This window comes from Gobius niger, assembly GCF_951799975.1.
Source record: "Gobius niger genome assembly, chromosome: 5".
Classification (NCBI taxonomy): Eukaryota; Metazoa; Chordata; class Actinopteri; order Gobiiformes; family Gobiidae; genus Gobius; species Gobius niger.
In genome coordinates, this window is record NC_136856.1 from 18,172,322 (window position 1) to 18,192,028 (window position 19,707).

At 41.7% G+C, this 19,707-nt stretch overlaps 2 protein-coding genes across 8 annotated transcripts in view; one reads left to right on the forward strand and one right to left on the reverse strand.

The window, feature by feature from the left end:
• The window catches only part of unc5a (unc-5 netrin receptor A), a 157,283-nt gene extending 152,247 nt beyond the window's left edge, over positions 1-5,036 (forward strand). For 3 of the 4 annotated variants that reach the window (XM_079556759.1, XM_079556757.1, XM_079556758.1), the window contains one exon: positions 1,931-5,035. In XM_079556759.1, coding sequence (XP_079412885.1) covers positions 1,931-2,096 — 166 coding nt within the window. In that variant the 3' untranslated portion in view covers positions 2,097-5,035. Of the gene's footprint in view, positions 1-1,930 lie in introns of all 4 variants that reach the window. The other variant, XM_079556760.1, reaches the window with a different exon arrangement.
• A 1,943-nt stretch (positions 5,037-6,979) lies between these two features.
• The window catches only part of pdlim7 (PDZ and LIM domain 7), a 33,434-nt gene continuing 20,706 nt past the window's right edge, over positions 6,980-19,707 (reverse strand). For 3 of the 4 annotated variants that reach the window (XM_079556940.1, XM_079556939.1, XM_079556941.1), the window contains 6 exons: positions 13,667-13,719; positions 13,181-13,427; positions 11,802-11,982; positions 11,603-11,723; positions 7,691-7,806; positions 6,980-7,436 (listed from right to left, as the gene is read on the reverse strand). In XM_079556940.1, the coding sequence (XP_079413066.1) occupies positions 7,350-7,436; positions 7,691-7,806; positions 11,603-11,723; positions 11,802-11,982; positions 13,181-13,427; positions 13,667-13,719 (805 nt within the window). In that variant the 3' untranslated portion in view covers positions 6,980-7,349. Of the gene's footprint in view, positions 7,437-7,690; positions 7,807-11,602; positions 11,724-11,801; positions 11,983-13,180; positions 13,428-13,666; positions 13,720-18,985; positions 19,023-19,707 lie in introns of all 4 variants that reach the window. The other variant, XM_079556942.1, reaches the window with a different exon arrangement.

The following is a 19,707-nucleotide window of genomic DNA, read 5'->3' on the forward strand; positions in this document are numbered from 1 at the left end:
TCATAATGTTGAAATGTACAGCACTGAACTGTTTCCAGCGGTATACAGTACATAGAAATAACAGCAAATCATATGAAATTACACGACTATTAGTGGTTGTTCAGTGGTGTGAGGGTTACCGTGGAAACCTCATCACGTCGAGCTTCGTCAAAGCTCTCGAGAATAGAGGTCATCAGGCCATTTGTCACATGTGCTGCACTTAAAGGCGGCTCGTTGAAAATAATGAAGAAGCAATCATCCCGACTGTCGAGGGTGCCACACGAGGCTCAAAGGTGAAAAGGTCAGCTGGTAATTGTATTTAATCAATGTGAAATGCGTTTACCACGTGAGGTAAACACAGTAACGCACGTCAGAGGATTAATACGTACTCCACGGCGACACGGTTCTGGTGCGATATTTTGACATGAAACCAGGTAAGCGGCTTAGTGCGCGGAGTTAAATTTATAGCAGCTCAATTTTGTTCAGCACTTTTAGGCAGTAATTGGAAATCAAGGAGGCACGGTGTCCATCAGTGGCCAAAAAAGACAGAATGGGTTTGGACGAGTGCCCAAGAGCAAGTCATTTCTTCACCGTTAACAGTGCTACCTGCTACAGAAAAGCCTTGCATTGATCCCCATCCTCCAATTTAATTTTGCCCTGGTAATGAAATCAAATAGGTACACTTAATTTGTCTTATCAACTTTATTCAAGCCAATTAATCACAAATTGAATTGATGCACTACAGCCTTAATTAGCAATGTTTTGCTCGACATAATCAATTCTCATTTGGACTATAGAGCACAGGAACAGAGGCGCTCCTGTTTGGTTTGTCCCTAACAACAACAGCACAAGAGCTGCAGCAGTCTGGCGACGAGTCAGAGTGTATTTCTGCCTTTTGTTTGTGCGCAGTGTTCAGACTGGGCCCAATCAATAAAACTTAAAATGCCAAGAACCTTTCATTTGATCTTTTTCTCCCCAGACGGTGCAAACGGCTGCGGCTGAGCCGTACAAGATAAGCTCATGTTTCACACAGCGAGGTGAATAAGCGGGGCTGACACGTCGGACACTAAGCTTCGACTTTTTTTATCTGAATAATGTCACAAAGACTGCTTTCTTGGCCTTTTTTCTTCTTTGACCGTCACTTCCTCGCTTTTTAAAATCCAATCAAGGCAAAAATAGCCCAGTGACTTCTTTAAGCCTGTCACGCCATTGCTTCCAAGCTTCAACACTTCACCAAGCAAACAAACTAGGAACTTAAAATGGACTCAGCCTGACCTTCCAAAAGGTGAAAAGTGCTTTTTTTTGTGTGGGAGGGGGGACTTCCTTTCTACACTACACGCTTACATGGCCCCTTCTTTGTGGCAAATGCTTTCCACCACTCTAAACTGCAATGTCGCGCGCACACTACATTACTGGTAAATCCCCAGACATTTGAAGGAACAGAAAAAGGCCATTAAATCAAATAGGCATCTCCTGGCTCCATGGGGATAAGCTCCAGCACAACATCAAACATACTGCAGCACTGGGCCCCTGCTTTGTTGGCTTCGATTGTGTTTGATTGTAAAGGTTCTTCCGGCCAAAATGAAAAAAAGGTCACTTCCGATATGGCTGCAAAAGTGAGTATAGGATTTGTTTAGAGGGATTTAGAGCCAATTTCATCATCAAATAAAGACAGAATGGGGCTTATTGCAGGTGATTTGGTGTTTGAAGTTGCGTTCAATGGTTCCTCTTATATGTTTTTCTTACTCAAACATGTTTTATCAGATGATGGCAATAAAAAGCGCAATAAAAGTTGACATTGACAGACTTACCGGAGGCTGTGGAACAATAAAGTGGGCCTGAAAAGGTTTTCTCCGCGTATCAAGGAGCCGCGAGTTGCTTCAATATGTGGCACATTTAATAAAAAGGGGATTCGCCTCTCACTCACGTTGCTTTCTTTTTGTTTGCACAGGCACATGAGTTATTTCTCGTCCAAAGCGAGCCCCACCTCAGTGATCCTGGACCTTTGGGAGGCGCAGCATTTCCACAGCGGCAACATCAACCAGCTGGCCACCGTCATGTCCGACATCGGCAAACAGGAAGCCATGATATTCCTGGTGTCGGACGGAGAGTGCTAACCCAGAGTAAAAAACTATTGGAAACTAATGGACTATTGGTTTAAAAAAAGGGGGGGGGGGGAAATGTACAACTCGAAAATGACAGCGTGATGCCCAAATGTCCTGACTTTTCAACGCGGTGAAGGGTTTTTCTTTTAGGATTCCTTGCCAAAACGGAACAAGCATTTGAAAACAACCAAATGATGAAGTCTGTTGTATGAGAATTGCTTTCATGAAATCGGTTCAGTACAAAAAGAGGGACCTCCACCTTTCCAAACACCATCCAAATACACACAGAAGAGCCTCCTAGAGAGAACAGTAACTTGCCTTTTTAAAACGGTCTGTGGCGCTATAATCAGCAATATGCAAGTCGCGTTTTTAACCGATGGCCGATAGTGCAAATTAACTCAAACTACAGTAAAAGTCAATGTGGAGTTCAGGTTCACTTGGGTGATTTATGCAACTGGCAGTTTGTCCTGGCATCACTGTTTTTCACAGAGGTCATCAGGGTCTGTGAACTCCCCCACCTCTCACCAACATGGCTTGTAGCAAAGTCTCAAACTACAGCTCTTGTCGGTTCAGCCCAAGGGCACGTAGCTCACTCCCATCGAGAACGGAGTGAAAGAAGAATTGTCCCTTGTGAAACGCTTGGTGTGTCGTGTTAAAAGCGCTATACAAATAAGATTGCCTTCCCTTTCGCTGAAAATGTTCTCAAAGGATGCTTGTGCTTTTAGTGCATCTCTAAAGTTAATGGGGTAAACAGTGTGATAATTTATTAAATGCACACTACAAACACAATACAATGTTGATTTGACCTCCCAAAATACCATCTCCTCAGTGGTCATAATGTTGTGGGTGATCGGGTTGCGTACGGACACTTAACGTTCCCGAAAACGCCTCACATTTGTAAATTAAATTAATTTTCGTCATAGAGCACATAGCAGAAACTATGTCTGAAGGGGATCTTTCCTTCCATGAATAATAAAGCGCCTCCACTCAAGTGCCAACTGTGTTTTTTTTTTTTTCCTTTTTTCAAATGACTTATTCTGAGGAGAGATAATGTGGCTTTAAGTCCTAAAGCCATGTTGGTGGTTGGGGAGGGTTGCAGCATTCAATATTTGTGGCAAAAGCATATTTCCACATCAGAGAAAATGCCTATCTCTCAAAGAAATTTTAAGAGTGGCTTATTCATAACGTCACGCCGGTCCTCTCAAAGATGCTTTGTCCTTTTCAAGAGTGATTTAGAGGGAAAAATAATCCGAGAGCCTCACAGTCTCAACAGCTACTGCACATCTCTATATTCAGTTTTGATTCTTCTGTCAGATCAGACGTCCGCTCACTTGTCGAGTCACTGCTTTGAGAAGGTCTGAGCAATCCTAAACTAGCCATAGCTCTTTGTGTCTGCCTCAGGGTTGCATGTGAAGTGTCTGTTCAGAAGAAAGAGCCCACAGCCCAGTCCCAGCTTTAGTTCACTTTCATCAGAGAGCGCACCTCGAAGATTGTCTTATACGGGGAATGTACAAGTCACTGTTGTGGGAGGAAATATTTTCTACATTTTCTTTAAGTTGCATTGTGTGCAGTCTGTCTTACTTTTTTAAAAATGATTTTAAACTACCTTGAGCATTTCTATGTAATTGATGTGGAGATGCAATTGAAACTCCTAATGAAGCCCCATTTCAGAAAGTGCTAATACCGTCCAAACAAAATCTTTGTATGTGGAAATGTCACATTTAAAATGTAAATACTTTTTCTATAGCGGCCGCGTGCCGTCACGTCACATATTGTATATGAACAAATTGGTAACCAAAGTCCACCACATCGTCCCTTTCTCCGTTCACATGGCACAGTGATGAACAAGTGGCTTTTCATTTCTTCTGTTTGTCTCAAGACAGTTTCACCCTGTGTGTGTGCGTGTGTGCAGGAATCTGTTTATTTTATGACTTTGTAAAGAAATGTAAATTATATTTTAATATGAAGCCAAAAAAAGACACTAAAGTGGCGCAGCATTTGTCAAGTCCAATCGTGACGTGTTTGCCTATATCCTGTTCTTTGGCGATCCCGCAGTGAAGACTTTCTGCAGTGTTAAGGGTTTAGAGACTGTTTTACACAAAGTTTCTATACATTTCATTATGTCCTTTCTCTGCATATGTCTGATTATTTGTAAACTGTGAGCATTTAAAGATGAACCCATTGCTTAGTGTGCTGCTGGGACCGTGTGAGCTAAAGGACAGAGTTGGATGCTGACAGCGTCGACGCAGCAGTTTGGAGCCGTGGCAGATGTACAGTCAGACTGTGTGTGAAATGTTATCACCCCTGTCATTGTCTGGGATGTGTTGTCTAAGCACATTTAAGTAATGTAATTCACCAGCGGCAGGATGTTCAGCCTCTCCTCACGTCTCCAACGCTCTGCTCAGACTGCTGATGAAATCTGGGCCAGAAACACGTCACTTTGCCTTTGTTTAAGGGTTCGTCATCTCACTCGTATGTGGGGAATAATCCATCTCACTCTATTGTCTGCTGTGGGTCATTAATATTCAGTGTCAATGAAGTGTGTTGGAGGGAGTTTGGGTTTGTGCCAAGCTCTGGTCACTGACTCAACTAAACTTTTAGTTTTGAAGTCAAATCAGTATAACTTCTGTACCTGTGGATGTTTCTCTTCTGTTCCAGGATTCATGTTTCTTGCCTTTCTGCAAGTCAAAAATGCTGTATTTATTACATGCCACAGCGCTTATGCAATTGTATAATCCTTTTTCTGTTGTTTTTATTTTAAATTATCTTTTGTGTTCCTTATTGTTGATGTAAATTGTTGTCAAAACCTTTTGTGGCGATGAAAAAAAACCTCTACTGAAGGAGATTTTTCTGTACTTTTTGGAAAATGATATGGATTTGTGGGTAGAATTTTGAAAATTCGTTTCTAAGTGCTTTCAAGTATTTACTTGGCCTTATGTATATATCTATCTATGACATTTCAGAAAGGTATGTATAGTAATTCAACCTGAAATCGTTGTAAATAAATTATATATTGTTACATTAATGACTGGACTGACAATTATTTGTAATGTGCTGGGTTTATCTCTCTGAACACCCAAGTGTGAAAACAGTTTCTTAAACTGCACTGCATGGAGAATTATTAAGCAAGTGGTATTCTTTAGCTGAACAGAGGTCTTAGTCAATCGAATTTATGAATAAACCTCATATCTGAATATTTATGTAGCTAAAGGTGAGGTTTTAGCTTTCATGAGGAAATATCTGTGTGCACAATTATAATGTAATAAATGGTATAAAACATGTCAATGTCGAGTAGCCAATTAAATTGAAAATCAAAACAACTGGACCAGATGGACATTTTGCCTTCTATTCATAATGTTGAACATTGTTCAACATTGTTCCCGAGCTTTCTTAAATTAGAAATTTCAGACTGAAAAAAAGGTACATCCGGCTGTGTGTTTTCTTTGCCATACCAAACTTTATTTTTAAGCAGCTATAAAAACGTACACAATCTGAAGCATATAAATACAAATCTACGCCATAAACAAGGTAACAATAAAATGTGGTTTTTTTTTATTCGCGAGTCCCCAATTTAAAGCCTCAGTCTTTCCTTAAGGCGCTGTAACATTTAGAAAGCCAATAAGCCCACTTTGCTGTCACTGGTGCGTCTATTAAAAAACGATCAATTTGAAATAACACGGGATAATTGATCATTAACTTTGCCTTGTGCTAAAAAGGGAGGCAGTTTTGTGAAAGGGCGACGAGGTCCAGCAGAGTCGAGGTAGGACACCCCTTTCTGCCTGACTGGACCCCGATTACTTTAATAGGTAGTAGGCGAGGACTGAGAAAAGGGGCACACCATTTCTGTGCACTTAGCGAGGGCCGAATGGCACATCATTAGAGCAGCAAGTGACATTATTACAGGCTCTGTGGTCCAACCGACTCGCCTCGTCTGACTGAAGCGACAGTAACTTACAAGGATCAGATCAGAGGAGGCGGGACTGGAGTGAAGCCTGTGTGGACCACGATGTCCCTTTACAATGTCCAATCGCTAAGCATCTCAAATGTCAAGTAGTGGACAATCAAATTCATACTGTACATTTGTAACGAACATAGTCACCGGTCAGTGCACAAAAGCTGTGTTTCCTATTAGCCAGTCAGCTGTAAAATTGTGACCACCAAGTTTTTTTTTCTCAAATTCACCAGGGCAGACGGCGACCACCCAACCCATACGTACAGCCATCATAATTTGACCTTCAATCCTTAGACTAGGAATCTCCAACCTATATTCCACTACTAGACAATTTTGCTTAATAAAAACGGCAGATACCAACTTAATCTTTGAGGATACACGAGTTACGATGCCAAGCCAAGATGATTTCCTTAAAGCAGAACTAAGAAACTCGTGCTCCTAGAGGCCATGAGCGCCACTGCAGGTGTCAGAGCATGTTGCTGTTTTTTTTTACTCATTAATTGCCCGTGAGAGTAAATACTACACTGATAGAAAAGACAAAGGGAGAGAGGGATATTGTACATTGTGCCACAACCCAGTTACACAATGGAGATTTTTTATTTTTTTTAAATCAAACTTGGCTGTAAACACTGCTAAAGTGGCGCTAGCCCACAGTTAGCTTTGCCTGTTGGCCTGATAGCTTCTTCTTCGTGATTCTATTAGTGTGTATTGCGCCTCTGACCAGGAGGAAGGGAAGTTGCAAGGGTAGTTTTCTGGACAGAGACACCGGGGGGAGATGAAAGACCCCCCAATCATCCCATTAACACTTGCATTAAACCCCAGAGGGACTACGAGGGGGTAATACAAGGGTTACTTTTGGGGTTACTTAGTTCTTCTTTAATACAATATGTACCTAAATGTCTGAAGGTCACGTTCAATAGATTTGTAACTTAATTTACAGAAAATGCATCCATAAATGTGAGTTGTTTCAGCAAGACAGTCATGAAATCTAACTCATCAAGTCTGTGTAGAAATGAAATACGTTTGGGGAGCAACTTGGAAAGAGGTGGAGTATTACTGGAAGCTTGTGAGCTACAGGTTGGAGACCCCTAAGCTTAGATTTACCCACTTTTTCTCCTTGGAAAAGCGTGAACCTTTCACCTAAAAACAGACGCCATGGTTAACCTAATCGGTGTATCCATTGCACCTGCCGGTGGTCATAATGTTGCGGCTGATTGGTTCACAAAAGCCATAAAACGATGCAGTTGACTGAGATAAGTAGCAGGGTGGATGCAGAGGGGAGTGTGCGTCTGGCTCTGCAGATGGGGGTCTCCTCACACGGGAGCGAAAGCGTGGCCTTTGCACAGCGGCTTATCCTTCTTTGAGTAGAACGTCTTCCCCTCCAGGTTGATTTGGCAGAGCTTTGGAGATGAAAGGAGGCAGACGGAGAGAGTGAATGATGAGGAAATGGGCTAAGAGTTCCTGACAGGCCATTGCACTGCCTTCTGTGAATGCACATTCATAACCAGAGACCTATAATATTTACCCCTATGCTTTTATGCCTTTCAAACATATCAACAGGCGAAAGGTGAAAGCGTGAGAGAAGGTTGAGGTGCAGCTATTGAGTGGGGTAAAAAAAAGAAGAAAAAAAGACATATCAATCAAAATGACTTACTGCACACACAAAGCAGGTATCGTGCCAGCTGTAGCCCAAGGCCTCCAGGAAGCGATCTCCCGCATCAATCTTAAAGTCACAGCCATGGCATTTGGTGCCAAACATCTTCTCATAGTCTGCAAGAAAGATGGAGATGAAAGTGACGCGAGGCTCTGAGGCTAAACATAAAACACGGTCGTAATAAGGTCAATTCTAGTTCACGTTCAACCTCATAAGTATCAGACAGACCGTTGTGCTGTAACGTGATAAAAGTAAGTGGCAAGATCATTAACATAAAGGGGAAAAAAACAAATTAAAAAGTCATCGGAAATAGGTGTTTCTTTTGGTTGGTCGTTGAGTGTGGGCATGTGTGGCACCAGCACAACTGTTGGCCTTTAATATGTCGTCTATTACTCATAAAGCGCTGTCTCTTTAGAGGTGAGTGATCGCTTGCACCCAGATAAACAGTTGGTGGTTGTAATTATCTATTTGTGAGCTTAAAAATCCCACGTAAAGTTGTAGTGCCACTAAATCAGAGGAGGTCAAAAGGTAAAAGAGGCGCTTGGTGTTGGATTAATTAAAGAGTTTATTTTTATTTTATTTATTTATTTAGTTTTAAGTGGGACAATGTACAAAAGGCTAGTTTTCACCGGTAGTCCCCCTGCCAGATCTCATAAGGCAACCTAAAAAGAGTAACTAAAGTTCTTATTGAAGATGCCGTTGTCAAAGCCACTATAGAAATTAAGAAATGAGAATTCTCTTCTGTTTGTGATCCACCAACATATTGCACAGTCTGGCAGCAATACAGAAGTACAGCAATATGTTGAGCGTTAAAGATATTTCTGATTGCTATATCATACAATTAGATAACAGAAACGTGTGAGAATCAAGCTTAGAGTTATCTACACATTTACTCAAAGAAGAAAAAATAACTAAATGTTTTATTCAAGAGTGACAATACTTCAAAGTGATATCACTCAAGCAAAAGTAATAAGTAACTGTGGTAAGATTACTCTTGAAGTACATGCAAAAGCAAATGAAACTGAAGTGAATGTGTTTTGGGGATCCAGGCTTGTCCTCCTCCAGAGGCGGGGAGTGCTAAGGTACATTCACTCGAGTACATGTGCCTCCTAACTTTTTTTTTAATACTTTTTGGAGTACAGTAGTTTTATCACACATCACATTTCAAGCAAATTTTCAAGGACAACATTGTTGACACGTTACTTTGCCTCAGACTAAAAAAAGAAAAGAAACGCAGTAATATATAAAATGTCCAGATCGTGACTTTTCACAAGTTTTTGACCATCATTTATTTCAGTTCTGTTCATCACAGAGCTACCAAAATCACACATAAGGTGTATGAGAGTGTCTAGTTTCGTAATAAATAAATAAATAAAAAACACAAAAACAATTATGTATTTATATGGTGCATTTTTCACGTTGTTTTATATTCTCTGTACTACTTAAACATAAAACTGACTTTCAAGCTCAAACAGCTCAAAAAGTAGCATTTCCAAACACTTTTATATTTTTACTTAATTATTGGGTAACCACTTTTTACTTCTAGGAGTAAAATCAATTATTTGCACCATTATTCTCAGTAAAAGTTGTGTCTATTCTACCCGCCTCTCTTTAAAGGACACTTGATATTTCTGCGTTGCTCATGTAAAACCCGCGCACTACACATCGGCCGCTCCTCCTCGGCAGCAGCAGCAGCAGCAGCGTCAGGGATTAGAACGAGGGGGAAATTGCTCTAGATACTTAACTGGATTTGCTGCTCTCTTTCAGCGCAGAGACTGGGGGTAAAGTGTCACGTGCTAATGCCGCCGCTTCTCCCGAGTACAAGTGCGCGGCGCAGCCTCAATCCCCCCCAAAGATGCTGAGGCGGCAGAATGTTTATCGGCTCTAACGGCATTACTCAGAAGAGAGCGCGCAGGTTGTGGTTGGGGCCAGTGATAAAGCCGCGACGTGAGAGAGCGGCACAGAGCTACGGCTAAATCATTTACTGCATAATGCCATCCACGCACACCATTCATAAAAGCCAATAGAGGGGTGTGTGGGGTAACCCGCGGTTAAATAGATTACCTAGATGAGAACATGACACTTGGTGATTGACTGCAGCAAAGGGAAACACTCATAATTTAGGTCAGAGGCAGCGCTTGTAGCGGTAACAACAAGGGGGAAATTAATGAGAGAGTAAAACGGAGCTCGGGCTGCAAAATGAATCGCCACATTTTAGTTGACTTTAACATTATAAATATCACAAGTAGCCACAATATAGTGCAACTTCACCTGGTGCCTTTTTAGAACATATGCCCTGAGGAAGACCATCTCTAGGTCGAAACACGTCGGCATGTCCATTTAATAAAGGACTTCTAACCAAGTCAGAGTGCCTCAGATCATTTTTCTCCTCTGCTCATCAAGTTTTATACCTGATGTCTGAAGAGCACCTGCGCCTACTTTTTTGGACCTACTGATGCACTTACTTTTTTCTGTTTTTCTAGCCACAATATAGTATTGCAACAATGAGGCCTTGAATTGACATATATGCATGAACAAAATGCTTGACAACTGAAAAATATGTAAAAGTTTGGTTTTAGTCATAAGTTTCCAAACTCTGTGACCTTTTGGCCTGGTTTTGGTCCTGATTTAGTATCTTAGACCAAGTTTCAAGTGCTATGGTTATCTTCCATGTGGTGCAGCTGTTGCACTATGTGCCTGCACTTGTGAGAAGGCGTCGCTTATAAAAAGAGAGAGAACTGAGACGTGGTTTATTACAAGTAGCACTGAGAGCAGTGCTCTGATGTCAGCCTCACATTCATTCCCCGTTTACATTGCACTGCCTCGTGTTCGTCCTTTAGCATTATCGGCTCTCACAGGTCAAACTAAAAACGTTATTAACTCCATCGTGAGTTAAACAATGTCCGGTCCCGCTACAGGCGCGGGTCGTCACTCGCTCGGCCGTAATTGCATCAACGTGACCAAAACAAAAGCACATGTTCACCCCCTCTCCCCCACAAACCCTTTACCTCCCCCTCGCTGCGGAGTCAGGTTGGAGGAATAAGGCTGTTGTAAAAAACACCACCATTGGTCATGTTTCTCAAACCCACGTATTTCGCACTTAAATCTGGAGTGACACGATCTGAAAGCGCGCTCCTACTAAGCGCAAAATATTACGCAATAGTCTGTGTTTAGAAACACAAGATCAGGCCCATAGCGTTTTAAACTTTGCTTTGACACAATCAGATGAGGTGGGAAATGCTTAGGATTTTCATTTTATATTACATTAATGGAACATGCAGATTTGAAAGTGTTTAGTCAAATATTGCAATATTTAATAAATACAAATTATGATATATTTATTTCTAGCAAAAATACATAGAGAATATTGCAAATAATATGTAGCCTTGAACAGAGCCTAGCATGTTACAGAAAGATATTTTTCATTCATCATTTTTAAATGGAAAGAAAAAAATGTACATTACCTGTACAGTATATATCTATATAATATGCCTAATCAAACGGCAAAATGTAGAGCAACACGCAAACTATGAGGATGGGACTTGTTCCATCATTAGTTTCATTGATTCACATATTTGAGTAAAATAGCTCTGCTTCCAAACTGCTCGGTGCGAAGCGTAATGCTTGTCTGTGATCAAACTTAGCGGGAAGCTCTTCTGCGTTCGAATGCTCTCAGCTGGAAATTACATTCATTCAGCTCTATGCATATTTAGGTCAAGCTTTTAGTTTTTATTTATGCATTTTATTATTTTGCTGAAGCATTGGATTTTTTCATTTGCAATGAGATTAGAAGTTACCAAGGCACTGTGTTCACTGTGTTGGACCAAAAGGAAATTACTGTATGATTTGTTAAGTTGCATGGGCCATCAAGCCTAGGAGTGGCATATAACATGAAATATAGAGTTTTCGCACCTCTCTCGCAGTATGGCTCTCCCTCCTCCATGTAAAAGGCCTGGTTTCTAATGGGATTCTTACACGCTGCACATTTAAAACACTGGACATGGTAGGTCATCTTCAGGGCATGCATAATTTCCTGAAAACACAGAGCAAGCAATTTATCATTCCCTCAGACATATTTTTAGCTTCAAACGACGTCTGACTGAATGCCTACCCCTGTGATCATCTTTTTGCACTTAGCGCAGTTGGGAGCGTATCTGTTGTCATGACACTTGGTGCAGTAAACAGCCCCCCGCTCTTCAAAGAAACCTCCTTCGTCCAGCAGGGCTTTGCACTGCATGCAGGTGAACTCCTCAGGGTGCCACGAGCGGCCCAGAGCTACAAGGTAACGACCCCTAAAATAAAAAAAAACAGACACACACCAGAAGCTCAAAACAAGTTCAAATGGGGACAGATACAGGGACACGTGGCACTGAAAGACTAACACAATTTGGTGTGAACACAAGTCTTTTAGTTTACATGCATTCTTGAATAGAATACGCAAACACAATATAGATAAAGATGGCAACGCGTCATGCCCTGGCGAGGGCCATGGGGGAAAAACATGTTCGAGATTAAAGATCAGTGGTTAGCATCAAAGCTAGCATTCTCTCTGCCATTTATGTACATATTTGGGCTGTTGGATCACTTTGTTCCTCTAAATCTGTACCTTTATTTGGTTGTGTATACATCTATAAAAACAGGACAGAACGGTGACAGAAGAGCATTTCTTCCCCTGGTTTGTCTTCCCCATATGGCAGCTACAAGTGTGACCAATTGACTCTGTGCATAACTTCAAATCATTAAACTGCTGCCCAAGAAGTGACTTCCTGTTTCGTTCCAACACACCACAATAAAAGCACCATCTTATTCATTAGTTCAGCAGTTCATTAGTTCAACTTTCTTTCTGCCAAACTATTAACAGACAATACACTTAAAATAAGTGCATTCAATTATATTCTTATAGTTGCAAGTACCTGCTGAACGAAACAATGAGACGAACTGTGTGCTTTTATTTTGGCGTCCTTGATTGAAACAGGAAGTCACTTTCTGGGCAGCGTTGTTGTGATGCCGTTGATATTTTGCCGTGGATACCTTTGTGTTTTCTTTCATTTACTCTGTACTTTCTTGCCTGCATCTCCTTTGTGCAGTCTCTGTCCAGCATCACCTTCAATCCATCCATTATTCACTAGAACTACTCTTTACATGTCGCACCAGCGCACACTGTTGTGGCGTCCTTGGGCAAGACTCTTTCACCGCATTGCTTCCAGTGTCTGCACATATTGTATCGGGGTGGGTGTATGAAGGAGATAGCACTTTGAGTGACCGTGAGAGATCATTTAACATACATTTAACTTTGTTTTCATTTCTAATCATATCTATACTCATCACTATCAGCTTTGCCACCTCCTGCTGCACTTACAGGGATTTCTCAGAGTCTAACTTTGAAACAGTGTGGTGTGGATCCTGTCAAGAGGGAAATGCTGCAAACTTCACTACTGTACCTAAGGGGACAAACAAATGATTTTCAACTGAATTATTACCCTGTTTTACCTGATAATTTTATTGCAAGCCCCGCACACTGGGGTCCTGCCGCTGTCCTCGGGGGGCTGCTGTGCCGCCTGTACGATTGAGCTGCGGTTCTGCATCGGCGTGGGCAGAACGGGCTGCTGGTGCTGTGTCACCACTGTACTGGTTTTCTCCGGGTGGAAACGGTCGGCAAAATTGGGATCAGTGACCCACGGTGGTCGACAGGACGGGGCGCCGCCGCTGTCCGCCGCTGCAGCTGCTGTCTTGGAGCCTTGGAAACAGGAAAAAAAACAAAACAAGTGTCATCTTGATAAAACCTGTCTGACTTTGAATAATTTGACAGAGGAGACAGATTTTTATGTAATATCCAGATGTTCACGGTGACAGTGTTGTGCGGCCCATGCATTGACACTTAATCAGAACATATTAGCACAACCTCTACTGCTTCAGAGCTGGATACTGTTGGGGGACTTTTTTTTTTTTCACGCAGCAGCAGGAGCACAAACTCACCATCTGGTTTATTCGCAGCCTGGGCCTTGGCAGGTGAGGGAACTGGCTCGAGGCTGTGGGGAGAAAATGGCTAATTAGAAACAAGTGCGCATGCAGAAAGCACTCAGTTACCATGGCGACAACGGAGTCAATGTACGTCGATCATATAGGCCTAATCACCGCTCGGTTCGGTGAATAAAGTCTCGTTTGGAAAAAAAAAAGAAGAAGAAAAAAAGTCTAGTAAGAGCTATTCCAGTGATGGTAACAACAGGGGTTCTCATTCGCGCTGAATTGATTGACGTGGCTCTGAAACTTAAGGTAAAGGAAACTTGTTGAGCGCTTTACCGTGACAGTCAGAAGCAGAAGCGTGTGCCTTTTGAGGAAAATGCAGAGGGGCACTGTGATTGAAACGCTGTGTTGTTCACCCATTTCAAAGTGCGTGCACCGCATAAAACATGGCAATATTCAGGAAATCTTCAAACCATAGCTGTCACGGAAAAAGCACTTTAAAATATAAAGACGTGCTGCTGTGGAAAAGTTTACTCTTCTACTTTCCTCCATACGTGCAGTTCCCCAACCTATGTGTCCTGCAGCGGTGATGCAAAATGCTGTTGTTATTCATTATATATTTTACTATGAATTATAGATGGGCTGCACAATATGAGGGGAAACAAAAATCCACATTTGAAAACTGTCTTAAATATTGCCATGTCGATATTATTGTGACTATTTCAACACAGACCAATTTTGCTTATGGCCGTTTGAGGATGTGCGGTGTAAATTTAGATTACTTTTTATTACATGCAAGTAGTATTTAGCAGCTTCTTCTTTCATTTCATGTCTGCCCCCTGCACCGCTGCATGGGGAACACTCCCTTCAGTCACCAGTGTGTTTACACCAGCTCCAAGAGCAACTGTAAGATGATGAAATTACTTCTCAATTTCAAGAAATGGCACTGAGTAATTATTATCCCCCCGCAGCCCTGTTCTTGTAGTACAGTGTTTTATCTGCCAAAGCTGGCACGCACTTGAATTGAGACATTACAAAAGTGTTTACAACTGGGACCTATTTAGAGCAAGAGAAGCAACGTAGTGCCAAAAATCCCACTGCAAGAGCTAGTGGCAAAGATGAGTGAAAAGCATCTCAATTAAGGCATGTTTGAAGTGAACTCAAAACTAGATAAAACTTAAGTGAAAAAAAGCCGAGGCAATTACAGGTCACCAAAAAAAAAAAAGGGTACGATAAACCAGATTTTGAAACGCTGACATTCCAATCGTTTTTTTGGGAATAAAAACCTGCACAATAATCTGGTGGAGACCTGTTCAAGTCTTTGTGTCCCCCACATCCCATCTTTTGTCAGGTGATTAATTAATTTATTTTTTTGCAATTTCCTGAGCTCTTTACACACAGTTTTTGATAAGATCCAGTTACAAAACAGCCTTAGGTGAGCCATCATCTGCCCTGCTATATGTGTTATTCAATATATTGTCAAATATATATGAATGTGTTTTCTCAAAATTGTATAAAAGTTCCACTTAACGAGTCCTTTTATCCCTCTAATTGTCCCATTGTCAAACAACAGGCCCATTTCTCCCACACACTTGCATGCAAAACAAAACACTTTCTTCACTGTGCTGCAGACCTTCCCCAAATCCCCGAGCGCTTCCATTGTCTGATTCTTGGACACGCTGCGCCTCATGGAACGTTAGCTTGACATTTCCCGTTCAGTCTTTACACCTGTGATTGTATCCTTTTTTTGGCTCTTCCTCTCCTGTGGGACGCCTCAACCGGAGCAGCGTGGAGGTGCGGGGGCGGTGGGGAAGGAGGCGAATTTTGATTTGAGCTGGTGCTAGAAGCTGCTGACACGTGTCACCTTCAACAGCGAGAGGGTAAAACCGACGCAGTTCTGCAAATATGTGACTGTGGCACCTGACAAAATGTCACAGGATTTGGGCTACTTTTGGCAAATACCTCGCTGTTATTGTTACCTTCTCTACTTTGTTAATAAGGGCTATATATATATATATATATACACAAGACTTGCTACTTGCCCTCAAAACTTTTAATCACATTATATTAACAGGTTTCACAATGATTTAGCAGTGCCTTGGGTTTGATTGATACACAATGTACTAGACTTGATGAAACAAGGGATCTCCAATTTACCATGCAGCAAATTCTACAAAATAAATCCACCACCAACCACTCACTCACTCACTACATTTGCTAGGCTTCCTGGTGTTACCAAACGGTCTCCCATCCAAGTACCGACCAGGCCCTTCCATGCTTAGCTTCCAAGGTCTGACGGGATTGGGCAGAGCAAAGGCGGTATGACCACGTTTTCTCCCTGGCTTTTGATTCTCATGTGACTTGATAATGATCTTTTCATTCATTGCTTTTGTATCGGCTTATGTCCACTGTGTGTTTTTACTTTTGTTGTGATTGCTGTTTGTCCTGCTGTGTACTGCACTTTGGCCAGCAGTGTTGTTTTAATGAAGGTTCTTGAGTCATCTTCTGTACTAGTTGAAGTGTCGAACATTCCGGCTCTCATAGAAAAGGCTTCGTCAGCGACACTAAGGTTCAGCTCAGCTCGCAGACCAGATAAAGACCCCAGGGAGGAGTTCAGCTTGGCTTAGTCCCTCCACTCCATTAAGAGCAACTCTCACCTGTGGGTGAACATCTTGATAAGATCCAGTTATGAAACCACCTTAGGTGAACCATCCTCTGCCCTGCAAAATCAGGGATATCAGAGTACAGTATATGCTATACTCATAACTACATATATGTTTACCCACAGGTGAGAGTAGCTGTCAATACAGGGAAGGGAACTAGAAAGCTGAAGTCCTCCCTGGGGTCCCTGGGCTGTGAGCTAAGCTAAACCTGATGAAGCCTTTTGGATGAGAGGCGAAATGTTCGACACTACAGAGTGCAGAAGATGACTCAAGAACCTTCATTTAAGATGGACAACCCCTGTACGCCTAAGAGCCTACACAGACAGTGTTGTTTTAAGTGCAATATAAATAAAGTTGAATTGGACTGTGTTATAATAATGAGATCAGGATTGTTTCATGCAACAGGAAACACCATAGATTTACATTGGCCAAAACTATATGAAAGAGCAGAAGAGAAACAACTCAGTAAACTGTTGTGTCAGTATAAATCACAGACCCTTATCACTGTCCAAATGCTGTTCTGGAAACCATAACTTCAGTACAATACAATATAAATCCCCATTGTTTCATACTTATATGGAAAGTGCAACTAAACAATACTTCTTAGCTTTTTTGATAACACACTCCCGAGCCTTTTAGCCATTAAACATGTAAACTACAAAAAGCGGTTTAAGTCTACAACACCGATCTCTTATACTTGGATTAAGGCACTATATTTACAAGTCAGAAGTCAGACAGTCAGAAACAGGAGTGAATATAGACATATTTCAGTTGTAATAGAGAAAGTGAAAGGCAGAAAAAAGACCAGAAAATCATTTTTTAGATGTTTTTTATATAGTTTTGTTGACAGCAGAAAAACTCAAGTACAGGTTTGTCTTCCTTGACTTTGGCAATGATTTGGAGAAGACTACGAGATGAGAGGATCACAAACGAAATGTCTGAAGGATGAAGGACTCAATCAAAGGAAACGGTGGAGACAGGGCGAGAGACGGAGATCAAAGGAGAGAGAAAAACTTTAGAGGAATAACAAACAGACCCCCCTCCCATCTGCCTCATCATTAACTCCACAAGGCCAAGCCTGCTGCCCACAGTGTCGGCCAAAATCAGGGAGATCTTACATTTTAGGCTCAGTATGCAAGGGTCCACTCTAGGCTGTCTACTTTTCTTATTATTTCACCCAAATCTGAAGAGGTGAATGCATTAACTGCCATTGGACGCTCATCTATCTTAGTCGTCTTTAAGTCACACAGAGGTTTTGGTTGTCGCTGTTGGTGGCGGGTCGAGACTGGGGTCGGCATCGCGGGACGTCCGCTCTGTGGCGCTCAGGATTTGATATTGAGGGCGCGGGCGGACCTGTCGTGGTGCCAATCCCTCAAACGGGCATAGCGAGGACTCTGGATCTCAGTGAGGAACTTTTCCCTGAGTGTGAGGCAGATAGATTTGAAGAATAAGGGAAGGGAAGGAAAAGCAGAGAATAGTATGAAAATAAATATGGAATATCAGCAGTGACAACATGCACAATAAGGTTTGAGTCACAAGAATTTGCAGAGAACAAGGATGCAGATTACGTTTGGATATCATCACCAATTATGTGAACGAGTACGATTAAAAACAACAGCAAGCCAACTTTAAAGCAGAACTATGCAACTCATGCCCCTAGAGGCCATAAGCGCCACTGCAGGTGTCAAAACAAGTTAACTACACTGACAGAAGGGACAAAGGGAGAGAGAGATATTGTACATTGTGCCACAACCCAATTATACAATGGAGATATTTTTTTTTCACTCAAACTTGGCTGTAAATATTGCTAAAGTGGCGCTAGCCCGCAGTTAGCTTTACCCATTAGCCTTTGTGATTCCATTAGTGTGTATTGGGGCCCCCGACCCGGTGTAGGAAAAGTTGCAAGGGTGGGTTATCTGGCCAGAGACACCAGGGGGAGATGAAACCCCCAATCATCCCATTAACACTTGTATTATCCCCAGACGGACTACGAAAAGGATATATTAAAACAAGTTACTTAGTTCTTCTTTAAGATGGTCACTTCCATATTTAAAAATACATTAAGTTGTGATTTCATTAAATGCGTGGTCAGCCTATGTCTATGTACACGGGGCACAAAACAGGGCACTAAAGTTTCAATAAAACAAGCATATTATTGACACTCTTGCAAATAAAAAGGGCTAGATTAAGTCTACTTCTCTCCACGTTAATGACACTTCAAATAGCATACGTTACCACCAAAGTGACTTACTTACTTAAAATCAGGTTTAAGAAAAAATAGGCAACAACTGCATGACAACTGCATGCAAACAGGCACAAACAGCTCAGCAATTCAAATGAAACTAAATGATGAGATCGTACAGTGGGTTCAGAAAGTTTTTTTGTCCTTTTCTGTTTATGTCTTTTATAATGCATAATAAAACAATTTTTAAGAAGCATGCAAGAAATATTAAAAATAAAATGTCTGCATTCAGATCATACAATTGCAAACTCATATTTGTGCCGTTTTTGAACCTGCATAAAAGTTAAGGTTCATTAACGATGATTATAATAATTTCCAGGATCAGAACTTTTTCAGCAACATAACATAGGGATGAAAACTTCCCGAAAAAACACTGTGTCAGCTAAACAACTCCAACATGCACGTCTCCGTCAACTCCTTTTTTACCTGGACCGCTTCATGACCTCATCGTCGGGGTCCTGCACTAAGAGCATCAGAAAACACAAAACATGAGGGCGTTTCACTTTTATGAACAGCTCATCCTAACGCGACGGGTCAATTTGTCAGCCTGCCTCTGGTCGTGAATATAAGCAAGTGGAGCAGGAGGCCCCCGTTGACATCCGAGTCCATCTCTGCTCTGACACGCCTGTTATCTGTCTTTGCTGCGTCCGTCACTCTGCTGTCACTCAGACGCGGCTCGATCACATCATACCTGACAGAACTACAGCTCATCCCCGCCTGCCTCACTCTGACTCTGTACCTCGTCTCTCACCAGGGCTTGACATTAGCTTCACCAAATACTTGTAGTTGTGGGTGGGTGAAATGGCAGAAAAGTAGAATCCCGATATTCAGTTTTATTGGGATTCATGTGCATTCATAAGCTTTATATCGCCTTTAACGTCTTACCCCCCCTCCTTAACAAAGTGCATTTTCTCTAGTTCATCTTTACCCAAATCTAAAAGCTTTTTGACTTTCAAATACACCGGCCTTTAGGCTGTAAGCTTCTACAACCTAAAAACTCTTAAAAGCTTGTTTCACGTTAAAATTGTCACGTTTTTGTCCCTTTTGGTTGTTTTCATTATATTTTTGTGGCTTTTTCACATGTTTTGGTCACATTTTTGTGGCTTGATGACAGTTACAGTACACCAAAAGGTACCACTTTATTTTAC